Here is a 17,074-nt window from a genome sequence, read left to right as displayed (position 1 = left end):
AATTGCCGTAGATTCGAAAAGTACTGAAAATCTTTTCGTAGCAATAATGATTTAATAAGGCTAATTTAGCTTGGAAGCCTAAAAGAATCATCCGAGTTTGAATAATCGTGACATCTTTACCTTTTAGATGGGTCTGTACGTCATTAAATTTTGAAAATAAGTCTGCCAAGTAGAACATATGATTCTTATTTCTCTTCATTTCATCGCTCAAAAACAAATTAACATCTGTAAGAAACTCTAGGGTTGAGTCGAACAACTGAACAAATCTTTGTAGACTTGCACCGCTAGACAACCATGTTACTTCAGTATGCAAGAGTAATTGGTTTGATACTTCATCATTTTTTTCACAAAGTTTGGCAAACAATCGTGATTTAAGAGGATAAGCTCTAATTTGATTAATAGATTTAATACACACTCTTAGAGTATCATGCAGTTCGTCACTGAGAGTTTTTGCCACCAAATGGTTTCAGTGCAACACACAGTGAATAGTATGTACACGTTGAACTTTTTCTTTCAGAAAGGCAGCGAAACCCCGATAACGGCCCACCATTGCAGTTGTGCCATCTGTGGCTACTGCTGTTATATTAGTAAATGGAATATCATACTTATTTAAATATTCCTCCAGTCGCTGAAAAATTGTCAACCCCGTTCCATCACTTTCAAGATATTTTGCAAATTAAAATTCGTCAATAATTTGATGTTTGGTTTTACTATAATATCTTACATAAGCCATAAGAATAGAAGAATTCTTATGGCTTATGTAATTTAATATAATTTTATTTTTTATAAGAATATAAAAATATATTCTTATGTTTCTACATTCAGTGTCTATCGAATGTAGATTCATCAAGTTGGATGGAGAACTTACTATTTTTGAGTTCTGATACTACAGTTTTTTCTACATCTTCAGCCATTTCACCAATACGTCTTTTCACGGTATTTGCACTCAATGGTAAGCATTTTAAAACAGGGGCAGAATCTTTTTTCCTTTTTATGGTTTTCCTTTTTTTGCTATATTAAAAGAAATATTGTAGGAGGTGGTTAATCCTTGTTTATTGTCAGCTTCGGCATTTATCATCAACTATAAAATCATAAATGATTTTATAGTTGGTCGATGTGTGTATTTCTCTTTCAGTTCTTTAAAAAAGTCAAGATCTTTATCTTTCTTATCTTATCGAGATGGAATCTTTGAAGATGATCTTTCATTTTTGCTGGTTTCATTACAACATTACTAAAAGTTTTTTCACAAAGAAGACACATAGACTTCGTTTCATTTCTTAATGAAGCAATAAACCCAAGTTTCAAATATGCTACAAATATTGTCTGCATTTCTTTTTAGAATCTTAAGCTGCCATTGTGGTTACTGGGGTTGTAACAAAATAATTAAAATTGAAGTCAGTAAGCTAAAGTAATAAGTCTAATTAATATGCTTACTCATGTATTTCTATAGGATGTACAAAACTACCAGCCCTGCTCAACTCTTCAACATAGAGAAGTTTAGTTCGTGAATGAATAACGATTGAATTATAATATGTATGTTGATGAATTTTAGAACATTAACGCTCACTTGTATGTCGATGCGCAAAAATGAAACTGGGATTGATTATGTGTAAGTATAAGTAAATAAGCAACTGCGCACATGTTGCAATCTCGATCCCGCGCCGCCCAGCTGGGAACCACCGACATCCATTTATTGGTGAATACGTCATTTTGGCCTACTTGATTGGTCCCCATAACTATTTTCATGACCTTGCTCCATCTTACAGGTCCTATTCATGTCACTGTTCCCACGATTCACTCTTAATTGCGTTGTCATTCAGGGTGGAGGTAATCCAAGTTAACCGAATTAAATATTACCTGTACAATGATGTCTTATATATTTCTATCAACCACTTTGGCAACCACTGGACTAGAAGAATTTCTAGTATCTGTCTGGGTAAACATACAGTAAATCCAATATCTAGACTACAGTAGCCCTGGGATTGCAGACTGTGCTATTGATTCAAATTATCAGATTCAGTGAAAAGGGGAAAGCCTCTTTATTATACATATTCAGATTGAATCTTAGAGTGTTTCTGGAATCTCTCGCCCTACCAAAAATCAAATGCTATTATTATGCGACCATTAGTCCAGTGATCTCCTTACCATACCCATACATGCATGCATGCTTGCGTGTATATGCATATCTTTGTGACCACAGCAGAATATCACTTTTAACTGCATTGATCCACCTAAATCCTAGTCATTCTCCGTGTTTTTTTCCACCTTACTCTATCCTGACATCAAAATACATTCACTGCTCTAATTTTCTCAGAACAAATCTGTGGTCTCTGGTCTTTTGATGAACTATTTTATTTTTAACCAGACTCTTAAAATTGTCTTGCATAAATGAGAAAACCTCATTTCTTTGGATTTAAGAAATTAGGTTTTCTCTTTCTCCATTACTTTACCTCTTGAATAACTTACCTCTATTCATGTTTGTTTTGGCTAATTTCTCTTGTATTCCATATAAATTTATTCATATGGTTTTTCTCCCTTACTTGGTGATATGATAGGAAACATTTATGTATTTCCAAATTCAGTGGGATTAATAGTGGGTAGACTTGCCTTTTTTTTGAGTGGGTTGAATATAGCCTTGCTTTCATATGAGCTGGTTTTTCTTTTTTCCAGCTAATTTTTAAAAGAGTATAAAGATAATAACAGGAAAGGTGTTTAATTTTGGAGAACAAGGTTTAAAAGGTAACTGCAGATAATCTGGAATCTGCACTCTAGAAGCCAAATTTTTTTTTCCCCAAGTCATTTCAGGTCCAGTAAGCAGTGGTTATCTTTCACTAGGCAGTGAAAAACCATTTTTAGCATTGTTTTATATACAACATATGCTGGTTTAATAACATTGGTGGATTTCCTTCATCTTATATGGCCAAAATAAGTATGCAGTCAAATTTTTTTAAATATTTTTGAATTTACTTATGTAGCTTATTAGTGTATTTATTCACTTAATAGTTAATTTTCAATTAAAATATTGCATAACATGTATTTCCATAAGTTGACTGATAATGTTTAGTATATTTTGTCTTTAAAAAAATATTCAAAATTTTGACTGACAGCTGTGTTGAAATTTTTCACATATGTAATAGTAGAAGATTTTTAAAAAGCATTTTATATATAACATGATTCGTTACCTAATTTTTCTTTGCTGCTTAAATTATATTGCTATTTCATGATTAACTCAGAGTGAAGATCAGAAAAAGCATCAAGACCGTATTGAAAAATTGGCAACAATTCTAGGAGGAGAAACAAGTATTGCTCTTCATTTGCAGTTTCTTATTCGCAACAACCATACTGATATGCTTATTTTAAAGCAGACAAAGGTGAGCTATATCTCATGTAAAACTCATGTTCTATGCATAGAGAAATTTTTAGAAAATTCTTTTAACCACCCTACTGGCCTAGACCTGTATATATTTCCATAATTACAGGGATGCAAAGTGTCCATTGAAGTCAATATAGCCTTTGGCTATTATAAAAAAAAATATATGGATACAAAGTGTATATTTTTGATATATTTGATCCATGTGGCTGGTTGGGTGATTAATGTGAAAGTATTGTTATATTTCAAATGATGTCTCAAGTATAGTCTCCTAGCTGCATCAGTCCCTGTATATTGCAGTCTTCCTCTAGGCCTTTTTTCTTTCATTTCCTATTCTGTTTAAGTGATAAAGCATGCCCCTATATTATTATTATTCCCCCCCCAGCTTCTATGTGTGTAATCATGGATGGTTCTCTGTTCTTTCGTCTATGCTTTTCCTTCTATATAGCAGTGACCTCTCCATTTGACTTCAAAAATCTAATCCAAACAAATTTTGCACTACACAAATCATTGAAACTTCCAGAATATTTTCTATAATTTTACATTCCATTCTTGAAAGTGTTCTTCAGTGGGATATTGATGGCCTTGTAAACTTTAAATTTCATTGCTAGACAGAGATAAGTATATATATTCTGATTTATTTCTTTAAAAAAAAAAATGTGTAGAACAATACCCTGATTTCTGGCTAGACATGAATATTTGGGTTAATGTCTTGGCACAAATGAGAAAACCTCATTTCTTGGCATTTAAAAAATTAGGTTTTCTCTTTCTCCATTACTTTACCTCTTGAATAACTTACCTCTAATCATAAATCACAAATTCATCCAATTATTACATACTCATCACATTTGGGATGATATCACAAATAGCTCCTTAAATCTTGTCAATTCACTTGTAATATTGACACGTTCACACCACAATGTGTCTTGTCCTGTACTAATGTGACAAAAGGCTTAGAAACAGCCTGACATAAATGTGTTAATGATCCATCTCTCACTCTTTTACTTTGTTCTTTCACACAATATTCATTTTCTGCCATGTGTATTTTCTCCAGCCATGTTCTTGATCCCTCATTAGAACTGGCATCAGTAGCATAGTTCCAGTTTATAAATCAAAATTTTTCTTCCTCTCTGTTCGTTATCTCTAATACTGGCCTTCAGATTAGCTTCCCTTTTTTATATGCTTTCTTGAGTACTATCTGTAGGTCTTCAAATCTGGTGTAAAGTTATTGAGGTTCTTCTTTCTTCCCAAATTTCTGTTCTTTTATGGTATTGATAAGTAATTTAAAAAAAAAAAAAAAGTTGGTGCTGTCTTTGAAAAGTTATTATTTTGACAAAAAGCATATGGAAGTCATAAAGTGCTAAAGTGTAGTTCTGTAAAATGATAAATTAATGATTTCACTGAATGATTTGAGTTTATGTTACTCTATGAGTATAAATTGGACATGTACTGCTCAATTAACCCAACAAGATTTGCATGTCATTTATAAAAGATTGTGGCTTTAAGCAATGTCATTTGGTGATGAACATTCATTCTCAGTGGTCAATCAACATGATTGACCATTGGATACAGAACTGTGATGACCTTGCATGTTTTGCTTGAATGAATTCCAGCCAAATATCAGGTTCTCGTAGAAAGGAATGGTTTAATTTTAATCAATATAAATATTGGTAATGAATTGTAGTATTGATTCTAATCCATTCATTTTATGTGGTTTACCAGTTGGTTCAATATTCACTTGTAATATTAACACATTCATTCCACAATGTGTCTTGTCCTGTACTAATGTGACAATTGGCCTTAGAAACAGCCTGATGTAAACAGACACCCCCCCCCCCCCCAACCAGCTGAGGTGGATGAAATAGCTAGACCTACCTAGCTTTTTTCATGGATCAAAACGGTGTTCTACCTTTTATCCTTCCATCTTCACAGTTAATCCCGTTACAGCTATTCTAGAGCCATTAATGGATTAACTGTTGGTGAGTGACTTTTGTGTCTTTTTGTCTATTGTGTTACATGGAATTTCCTTTACTGTCCTAATATATTTGACCTTTTTGCCTCTAAAATGATTTACTGTGTCTCTTCCCAAAAATTGAAAGGAATTTAACATGTGCGAAAATAATCTATCATGAAATTACCACCGATCAGCCTTTGCAATGAATCTATTTAGGTATAGTTTCTGGGAAAATTCCCATGCTACTCCTCTTAAACACTATTATTATAATAATGGCTATTATAGCCTGGAGTGTCCCTTATTTTAAATACATTGGCTATTATTACTCAATAGAAGGCAATTATACCAGAATAAAAGAGGTGGAAAAATTTTGTACATACCTTGTTTTGATTCCAGGATGCCTTCCAATTTCATGATCCTGCTTAAGGTTATTTATAAAGAGGGAGGAGGAAGGGAGCATGGGGGTGTGTTTTGACATGGGAAAATAAATTTGGAAACCCAGGTTATGTATTAATAATATATATATATATATATTATTGTGTTTAGGGGCGCATTTTGTGTGGGGGGGAGAGAAGGGGAAGGGTTTACTTATGTGGAAACTGGGGCAGGGGAAGAGGTTAATGGGGTGCAGACTGTTTCGGTTGACTGACCATCATCGGAACTTTTTCGGAATGAGTGTAGGGCTATGGCAAGACTGCAAGTTGAATCTGCCAAATAAGGGCATTTGTTGTCACTAAATGGCTGGAGGCGTGGCTTAATTTGTAAGTTCTGGATCGTCCAACATTCGGAAATTAGGTAGGGGCAGTGGACATTGATTGAATTTTCATTGCATTTCATGGCGATAGTTTCGGATATTCTAAGCATTGTTTCATTGTCTTGTTTGTCTATGATTATGGCCTTGTCGATTTGGGGTATATGTTTCAGTTCAAGGGCGTGAGCTGCATAGAATATCGTCTACGTATCTGCCATAAAAGGTGATGCCGGGGGGAGGGGGAGTAGAAGTGATTCAATGTGTGCCAGGATAGCAGAATTATTCCTGGCACACATTGAATCACCCCCCCCCCCCAGCATCACCTTTTACGGCAGATACAGATACATATAATCAACGATTATAGCAACAGACTACAATTCATCATGGAAACTGAACAGAACAAATCCATCAATTTCTTAAACCTGACATTAATCAGAAGCAATAACAAGATAGCTACAAAGATATTCCATAAACCAACACATATCGGAAACTTATTCCGTTAAAAAAATCAGTCATCCTATCACAATTTATCAGTGCTTACAAATTCTCGACCAACAGCAATTATCTTAACACGGAATTAAAGTATTTAACACAGGTTTTCAAAAATCGCAACTATCCCACACATCTATTAAGTTACGCGAACAGTACGGCAAAATCCCGTCATAACAATAATACAGCCAAAACAGACTTCCCTACATGTATGGTCATCAAATTGCCATACGTCCAAAACACATACAAAGCCTATAAATACATTTTCAAAAACACTGACTATAAGCTAGTATTCACCACGAACCAAAAATTAACAATTCTCCTAAAACCCACTAAATCTTTCACACACAAAGAAATATTCAAACACCACAACGTAGTCTACAAATTTCCTTGTCAAAAAGACTGTGACGTCACCTACACTGGCTCTACAATTAGGTCCTTATGGACTAGACTACAAGAGCACTTCAGGGATTGCAATATTCCCATTCCGGAATATCTGAACACAAAAAACATCGCAACATCAAAAAGAAAAATAAAACACAAAGTACAGGGAAGACAGAAATTGCAACTCACGCCCTTAAACTGAAACATATCCCCCAAATCGACAAGGCCATAATCATAGACAAATAAGACAACGAAACAATGCTTAGAATATCCGAAACTCTCACCATGAAATGCGATGAAAATTCAATCAACGTCCACCGCCCCTACCTAATTTCCGAATGTTGGACGATCCAGAACTTACAAATTAAGTCACGCCTCCGGCCATTTAGCGATAACAAATGCCCTTATTTGGCAGTTTCAACTTAGTCTTGACATAGCCCTACACTCATTCCGAAAAAGTTCCGATGATGGTCAGTCGACCGAAACTGTCTGCACCCTGTTAACCTCCTTCCCTGCCCCAGTTTCCACATAAGTAAATCCTTCCCCATCTCTTCCCCCCCCCACAAAATGCGCCTTTAAACACAATAATATATATTTTATTAATACATAACCTGGGTTTCCAAATTTATTTTCACACGTCAAAACACACCCCCACCCTTCCTCCTTCCTCTCCCCCCCCCTTTATAAACAACCTTAAGCAGGATCATGAAATTGGAAGACATCCTGGAATCAAAACAAGGTATGTACAAAATTTTTCCACCTCTTTTATTCTGCTATAATTGCCTTCTATACTCACCCATAATGCCCTAAAATATATATACCCCTTTTTTGAGTAATAATAGCCAATGTATTTAAAATAAGAGACACTCCTAAACAAAAACAGGCTATAATAGCCGCTATTATAATAATCTATTTAGTAATAGTAAATTTGCTGTATTTTATTCTTCAAATCAATGCACTGGAAGAGTTGTGCTGATCGTTCTTTTACTTTATTTATAATATTGAAACAATTTTTTTTGTGAATTTTCAAATGTTTGCTTTGAAAATATTATGTCGCATATTTATATTTTTAAATAATATTTATTGATATAAATATGACCTTTTGCTTTCTTTTCTAGCAAAATACTATTATATAGATCATCACATTTCAGTTTTAGAAACGATTTTTTTTGTTTTGTTTTTATGAACAACATGTTAAAATGCATTACTCGGTTTTTCCGATTGTGAGTCTTTTTAGTATCAAAAATTTCTATACAATGATATTTTAGCAGTGATTCTTCGCCTTTGTCTTTTTTTTTTTTGTATTATGCACATTACTATAATATCAAGTGCATATCCTCATAGATATGTTGAAAATATAATACAAAAGATATCATATACGGAATGATTCAAAATTTTTGCTCATTTTGAAGATTTCTAATGCTCCCCCCCCCCATCCTCTCCTGGAACTCAATTTCATAACTACTCCAAATTTCTACAGGTTTGAAAGCTTTTCTAGACAGTGTTCAAAATCTATTACTTCATTTTACCGTTTTGACAAAAGAAATACGGCAATAATATTGTTGTACTGTGAAGCTTCTCATTCTGTACTATTTCTCTGCAATCTAAAATCAGCTGTTCTACTGTCTGCTGAAATTATTTGAAATTTGAAATTTTTGAAATAATATGCTATATTTTCACCATGCAAAATTGTTTATATGCATACCACACAAAAGAAAGTTTAGTTATATTATTTTTGCTTCTTTTTTTTTAAAAATCTAAATATTACTACTTCTACTGCTGCTGCTGGTTGCTATTTCTGAAATAATCTATGTCTTAGAAATACTTGATAATAATCCTCTTAGCTGGAGGAAAATAAAAGCTTAGATTACTCTCACTGCTATTGAGAAAGAAAAGAGGGAACAATTCTCTGTTAGTCACACCAAAATGTGCCTCAAGCTCTGTCCAAGATACACCAAGAATGTTGTGTTTCGTTTTCAATTGTTGATTAGTAGACATCCTAACATAGAAAGAAATATAGACATTTCTTTTACAGGCTGATATAGTATTTATGCTAAAATAAGTTTTTAATTTATAATGATCAGTTTCACCTTTAATTTCGAAAAATTAAAAATTATTTGATACAGTTATCTTGAAAAAGAGGATTTGAATTATTTTAAAAGAAAAGGAGCATATGCTTTACGCAATCTTATTTTTCGGAGGGGAAGGATTATAAACCTATTCAATCTGCAGATATTTCAGAGAATTTATTTTATAAATCATTCGCAAAACAACTGTTACAAGCATAAATTACTTAGGGAGCATGCCCATTCATTTTAGTGTAAAATAGTAGCAAAGGTTTAGCTACTTCAACAATGCCGCATATCTAAACCAGAAGAAAATGTCGTTATGTCTGCTGATATTAGAACTCTTATGTGAATAATTTTTTCTGACATGATTTCTCTGTTCGTTATAATGTAATCAATTTCCAGATTTTTGCCCTCTTGTATTCCCTATGTTATATGCAGTGATTTCTTTGTACTACAAGAAAAAAAAAAAAAATCAGATAACAGAAGAAAAATATGTAGTATTTTCTTTCTTTGCATTTTGAAAATGTTCTTTCTTTGCATTTTGAAAAGAAAGTACAAATGATTTTTTTCTTACTATTCTTGCCATTATAACATCTAATATAATTATAAGAGCGACATTTTACCGTTTTTCTCCCACACGAGAAACAGAAATAAGGCAATAATATTGTTGATTCTGTCAAGCTTCATTGTAGCAGAAATTTTTATTATAAAACTTGGTAATATATATATTTCCCAAAAAGAAATTTGGAACCCATATCACATGAATATTGAGTGTTGGCAAGGTGGAAATGTTCGCGTTATTATTTATATATTTTATTATTAATTTTGTTTCATTATTTTTTATTTTTTTGGCGAAATAGTTTACCTGGAATATTATTTCCAGTTCAAGAGGAACTGGAGAGAGTATTCTAGTTCCTCTTATATTTTATTCTTTCGAAAATACGAAAATATCATTCTGTGTTATAAAAAGAACTTAAAAATTCGTCTTCGAGATGAACTGGAAACAGTACAGTCAGGCATCTCAAATTATATGAACAATTTTTTCTGACATGATTTCTCTATTAGTTATAATGTAATCAATTTATAGATTTTTGCCTTCTTGCTTTCTCACATGTTATATGCAGTGATTTCTTCTTTGTACTAAAAGAAAAAGAATCAGATAACAGAAGAAAATATGTAGTATTTTCTTTTTCTTTGGGTGAATTTACAATGTTCTTTCTTTGTGTTTTGAAAAGAACGTGCAAATGATTTTTTTCTTACTATTTTCGCCATTATAATATCTGATATAATCATGATTTGGTTCTGCAATAAAGCACACTGCAAGGCCATCACTCAGTTCCCTGGAGGCTTGAAAAAACATATTTAGTCTCATCTCTGATGTTAATTTCCCTACATATAGTAATAATGTGGTATTGATACCAAAGTCTTGCGGTTGTTGACATGAAAAAAGTTTGCACAGAGAAGGCATGAGATACGCCCAGTGGGTTTCCCTATTTTTATTTTATACCTTTGAAAATGTACTATAAGCCACTTTGAAGGAATAATATGTCATTCTGTGTGTTATAAAAACAACTTAAAAATTCACCTTCATGAGGAACTAGAAAGAGTATTCCAGTTTCTCTTATATTTTATTCCTTCGAAAATATACTATTAGACATTTCGAAAGATCGTTCTGTTTATAAAAACAACTTGAAAAATTTACTTCAAGATGAACTGTGTACGTTCAGTGGCGATCACCCATTTTCTGCACGAAGACATATCTAAAGTACAGGCAGAATCACTATCTTCAGAGCTAGAAATATTTCTTTCCTCATCGGTGGAACTAGAGCTGCTCGAAAGGTGAAGGCTCTTACTTTTCTGCATCTCACGAAGTTTCCTTTCCTTATCCTGAATGTTACTGCTACTGCTGCTTGCCATCTCGTAAATGAATTGTGTCTTGGATATACATACTAATATTCCTTTCTGCCCAGTAATAAAGCTCTAAGCTAACGGAGATTACTAACCCCCCCCCCCCCCCAACACACACACACAGAAATAGAACATGCCCAATAGGCAGCACACACTAAAGAGCCTCAAGCAATATCTGAATATTTTACAGGAAGAAATTTCTTGTTTGGTTTTTCCATCTTTCATCATCATCATCATCAAATTCCTGCCATGTATACCCTCAAGGGGTGTACAGGATATGATAGTAGTACATGAAAAAAATTACATCATTATTAATTTCCTATCTACAATTTTCCTCCAAATCAGTCTGTTACTTGTCAAGACTCCAGCATTATCAGATCTTATATTTCTATCGGCTAAAGCACTTTGTACCGTATCAATCCACCTATATCTTGGTCTTCCTCTGGGTCGTTTTGCTGCCAACCTGGCAGAGAACACTTGTTTTGCTAATCTTTCCTCGCCCATTCTGTTTAAGTGATCATACCACCTGAGATTAGCTCTGCTAACGCATTCCTGGATGCTGACAATGTCAAGTTCTTTCCTAATATCCTCGTTTTTAATATGATATTGCCATTGATGCCATCTGTTCACGCCTATAATCTTTCTCAGGACTCTCATATCTGTGGTCTCTAGTCTTTGGTCAAGTGTTTTACTTCTGACCCAGCTCTCAGATCCATAAGTTAAAACTGGTTTGAACACTGTCTTGTATACAGCTAATTTAGTGTTCCGACTAATTTCTCTCTTATTCCATATGAATTTATTCGATTGACTTCCCACCATACCAGCTTTGCTGATTCTGTTGTCTATTTCTATATTTAATTTACCATCTTCAGTAAAAATCGTGCCTAAATAGCTGAAATGTTTTACTTGTTCCACGGGTTCTCCATTCACAACACAGTTGACATTTTCAATGATTCTGCCTATTTTCATTGTCTTTGTCTTTTTATTGCTGACCTTCATACCATATCTATTACAACAGCTATTCAATTTAGTCAGAGAATCTTGCAGACTTGTAGCGGATTTATTTAGAAGTATAACATTGTCTGCATAAAGCAAAGAGCTGATATTAACATCTCCAATTTTGATATCATGTTTAATACCATTTTCCTTCATAATGTGATCCATATAGATAATGAATAACAGAGGGGATAATGTACATCCTTGTCTCACACCAGATTTAACATTAAACCATCTTCCTGTACTTCCTTCAATTCTAACTGCTGACTTACAACTCAAATAAAGACTAAGTATTGCTTGATATAATGCCCCATTGACACCATATAACTGCAGCGTATTGAATAGCTTCTCTCTTGGCACCTTGTCATATGCCTTTTCCAGATCGACAAAACTTAAATACAGATCTTTGTTATATTCCCATGCTTTCTCGACTATTTGTCGTAAAGTGAAGATCTGATCCTGACAGCCTCTATTTGGCCTGAATCCAGCTTGTTCTTCACCAAGCTTTTCTTCCACAATTCTTCTCAACCGTTTCTCAAGTATACTTGCATAGATCTTGCCAGGAACACTCAGTAGGGAAATACCTCTGTAATTCTCACATTCAGTTTTATTTCCCTTTTTATATATGGGTACTATGAGAGCTCTACTCCAATCATCGGGAATTCGTCCCTCTGTCCAGGCTTTTTGAACTATGCAGTGAAGCCACTGTAAGACTCTTATACCACCATACTTCAGCATTTCTGGTCGAATATCATCTACTCCTGCTGACTTTCCACATTTCAAGCCTTTGATGGCTTTTTCTACTTCAAGTATGGATATGTATTCCTGACTGCATGCCTGGAGAGTGTTTTTTACCACTGTGCTGTCATCACTGCTTGTTTCACTTAGCAGTTTTTCAAAGTAATTACTCCATACTTCAAGGATATCTTTTTCTCCCGTTTTCATGTCACCTTTATCATCTCTAATTCCTTTAACAGCACTCTTTCCTCCATTCTTAAGCTTCTTCAACAACCTCCAGAATATTTTGCCACCTTCTTGATATTTATTTTCTATATTCTTCCCAAAGTCCTCCCATGACTTTTGTTTAGCTAGTTTCACACAGTGTTTAGCATTCTTGCATTTGCCTCTATATTCTCTAAGAGCACAAGCTGATTATTTGACAGAAATTTTTGATATGCTTTCTTCTTTTCCTTCACTGCCTCTTTAACTTCCTGTGTCCACCAGGGAGTTCTGATTTTTTTATCCTTACAGACAACCTCACCACATGCCTCTCTGGCAGAATCAATCAATGTTTTCTTCAGAGTTTGCCACTGAATCTCCAAAGTTTGATTCCTGTTCTCAAACTCTTTCATTTTTTCTTCAATAATCTTTGTGTATTTTAGTCTAGAGTTCACATCTGAGAGCTGGTCAACTTTAATTCGCTTTAAAACTTTCTTAAATGTTATTCTTTTCAATATTAAATTCAATTTTATCCTATTCTAGACTAAATAGTGATCACTTCCAATTTCAAATCCTCTGTACACCCTGGTGTCCTGCACCAGCGAGAAAACATCACTATCAACAATAACATAGTCAATGAGACTTTTCTTATTCCTAGTCTCTTCTCTCCATGTGAATTTGTGCACATTTTTATGTTGGAACATGGTGTTAGTAATAACCAGTCCATGTCCTGAGCAGAAATCCAACAGATATTTGCCATTATTATTAGCTTTGCTCTTTTCTCCAAATTTTCCCAAAATATTTTTGTATGTCTCACAATCATTTCCTACTCTGCTATTTAGATCCCCAACAAGGACCAATTTTTCATTGTGTCAGTTGCTTTTTGTGAAGCGTCAAAAAAACTCCTCCACTTCTACCTTAGTAGAACCTTCTGTGGGACCATAGGCACAAATAAGTCTCATTGTCCAGTTCCCCACTTTCATATTTGCCCACATTACTCTACTTGAGACTGACTGCCATTCAAGAAGATTAGCCTCGTATTTTGTGTTGAATACTATGGCTACTCCTTCTTTTCCTTGATTGTCATTGCCTGAATATAACATTTTGTATTTATTTCTCAGAAAGATCTCACCAGTTTTGGTCTTTTTTGTTTCAGTCACCCCTATTATGTCAATCTGCTACTTATCTAATTCCTCAGCTAGCTCCATTTCTTTGCCATTCAGGCTTCCTACGTTGATAGTACCGATCTTTAACTCTGGTGATGTTGAGTTGGGGTTTGTTTTCAGATTTGTTCCAGTAGCTGACTTTTCGCTGTTCGCCCTGGTTCCCTGGCGAAAACAACGGGGGCCTTGTTTAACCGGGCAACGCCCCAGCCGGTATGAAATTCTGTCATGTTGTACCATCATCATTTTTTTTAAAATTTTGGTTTAACCAATAAGAATACAATTTGATTGGCTAAATCCCAAATTGCCAGCCCATCCTCGTTCGTTCAGTATCCAAGTAGATACCCAACATGGTGCACCACGAGAAGGTGAGGATTGGACATTAGGTCAGAAGCCCTGGTCGGTTCTCCGCATTCCTTTAAAGGCTATGTGGAGGTCTCCTCTCAGTTATACAGCTTTGACCCTTAAGCATCCCCAAATACTTATCATGAATTAATTTATTCGAGAACAAAGAAAATGTTTTGTGGAGTAACCGATTAGAAAAAATTAAAAATGAAATTGGTTCTCCAAGGTAAGGCATTATTTAAGTGAAGAAATTATGGAAGGATCTTTATTTTGTCTGGGCATTAAAATTTTTATTGTATTGTACAATAAAAAGAGAAAACAAAAATATAAATTCTATATTTTTAGTCTATCCAATATAACTAAGATCCAGTTACCCAGCATAGAACAGGAAGTGCGTTTCTTATTAAAGGCCACTGAGACACAGCTATGATCACGAGATAATCCGATTAAGTGTTCTCTTCAGCATGAGGGTTTATCACACCTTCTAAACGGCATCACGGCCAAATTGCAATTCTTATCCATGTTCTTTCAACAGGTGGGCTGAATCATATTCAGATTTAGCTGGACATCTATAGACGTCCTGGCCGTTTGGGAGGTTAATAATCCATCTCTCACTATTTTACTTTGTTCTTTCACACAATATTTATTTTCTGCCATGTGTATTTTCTCAGTTCTGGATCCCTCATGAGAACTGATTACATCAAAGAGGCTATGAACTCTTATTTCATTTCTAATAGTCTCTCCAGCTACACTTCTAAAAAATTGCATTTCTGCTCTCTGAAGTCTGTTTTGATCTCTGCCATGGTCCACATCTCACTTCTGTAAAGGTCTACTGGTATTGGCATTACTTTCTTCTAGTTTTGTTTTAGTCATTTTTCTGATATTTTCATGCATATCAAATCTTGCTGTTTTGCTGATTAGGGAAAGGAAGAAGTAGCTAAAATATGTAATAATAAAGATGTCGAGACATTTCTTGAATGGCAAGTTCAGGGAGAGTAATGAGGATAAATTTCAAATTGAAAAATTGGACATTGGAGTTATTTGTGCCTATGGTTGAAACGTAAAGTTTTACTAAGAAGTATAGAAGAATTTTTGCATCAGTGGAGATGGGGTTGCTATAGAGGAAAAGCTGGTTTTTGTTGGAGTTTAAAATGAATAATAGATGTAGAAATGTTTTGGGAAACTAGAAAAAAGGACATGCTAATAATAATACTTGATAGTACTTGTGGATTTCTGTTCGGCATATGGACTAGTTATAAATATCATTAATATGCACATAAATTCATATTGAGAAAACACACAAGGAATAAGAATAGTTTTGTTGAATATTTTATCGTGGATGGTGATATCATCACACTTGTTCAGGACACGAGTATATAGGAAGTAGTTAGGATTTATCATTGAGCAAGATGAAATTAAATATTATGTTGAAATCAAAAATATACAAGCAGGTTTTAAAAAGAATCAATCAAGTAGCTTTCAGAGATGAACTGTATACTCAAATATACAAATATCATTGGATACAAGATTAAAGTTTGAAAATAAGAAATTAACCTTGCCGTGACACTGACGATATCTGAATGAAACATTGATTCATCCAGGGAGTCATGTGGTGAAGTTGTCTGCAATTATACAAAAATTAGAACTTCATGGTGGATCCAAGAGATTAGAAACAGTTCAGAAAATGAAATATGAAAAGTTTCTTGCAGGTGGCTTGAAGAGCATCTGCTGATAGTTACCAGGAACTTTTGAGAAAAAATGAGAGAAAAAAAAACATTAGCAATTTATTTATATAGGCCATTTTTTTGAGATCCTGGACTGCATCCTCAGAATAAAGATAGTGTTAATAATTGTTTTTTTTTTATATAGATAAGGATAGAGATGATCTCTGTTTCTAACAATTATTTTTTTAAATTCCTAGTGTACATATATATTATTATATGCACAAGGGTTCACTCCAATTGGTGCAATGACCTTAACTCTTTCAGAATCCAAATAAATCACTCACTCAAGACCAGAATACAAAATAAACACATTTAATGTAACAAAAACAATATATAAACACTTCACACAAATATTACATAACTAACTACAAATTAATTGGATCCAAGGCCTTTTAAAAATAAACTTACACTTAAGACTAGACTAAACACTTTGTTTGCACAATCACAAAATGTTCATAGCCAGTTTCTTTCTCTGTCAAGGTCCTTTTCCGAAGATATGTGCCTTTATTCTTCATTTTCACAGGATCCCTTTCATCACTCATGTAGCACACATAAATTCTTCCTGACTTAATTCTGTCTCTTTTCTTCAGTAGAAATAATAGTCAGATCCGGCGTCCTTATGAAACTTCCTAATCAGAGTTTTCTCGAATATTCCTTTAGAACGTAAATAGCAAATTCTTCTTTTATTCACTAAATGCTTATTGACAGTATTAACTCTTTCAATTAAAAAAAAACTTACAGTTCTACAATTCCCTTTTCGGAATCTACTATAAATCTTTCAATTAGTGTTTCCTCCAATATTCCGTTTAAAACGCATATAGCAATATTTTCTTTTATTTATTCACATACTTATTCCACATTAAAACTTAATAGTTCCATGATTCCTTTTTTTGAATATACTAATACTTGAGAAACGGTTGAGAATTGTGGAAGAAGAGCTTGGTGAAGAACAAGCTGGATTCAGGCCAAATAGAGGCTGTCA

At 34.0% G+C, this 17,074-nt stretch overlaps 1 protein-coding gene across 1 annotated transcript in view; it reads left to right on the top strand.

The window, feature by feature from the left end:
* Rpn2 (Regulatory particle non-ATPase 2) overlaps positions 1-17,074 on the top strand; it is a 481,557-nt gene that overhangs the window by 140,064 nt on the left and 324,419 nt on the right. The window contains exon 10 of the mRNA XM_090411420.1: positions 3,234-3,371. Coding sequence (XP_090267546.1) covers positions 3,234-3,371 — 138 coding nt within the window. The remainder of the gene's footprint in view (positions 1-3,233; positions 3,372-17,074) is intronic.

This window comes from Typopeltis vanoorti, chromosome 21 (assembly GCF_054136105.1).
Source record: "Typopeltis vanoorti isolate ZY-2024b chromosome 21, IOZ_Tvanoo_1.0, whole genome shotgun sequence".
Lineage (NCBI taxonomy): Eukaryota > Metazoa > Arthropoda > Arachnida > Uropygi > Thelyphonidae > Typopeltis > Typopeltis vanoorti.
The sequence above is the reverse complement of the archived record's forward strand: the minus strand, read 5'-3'. Positions and strand labels throughout refer to the sequence as shown.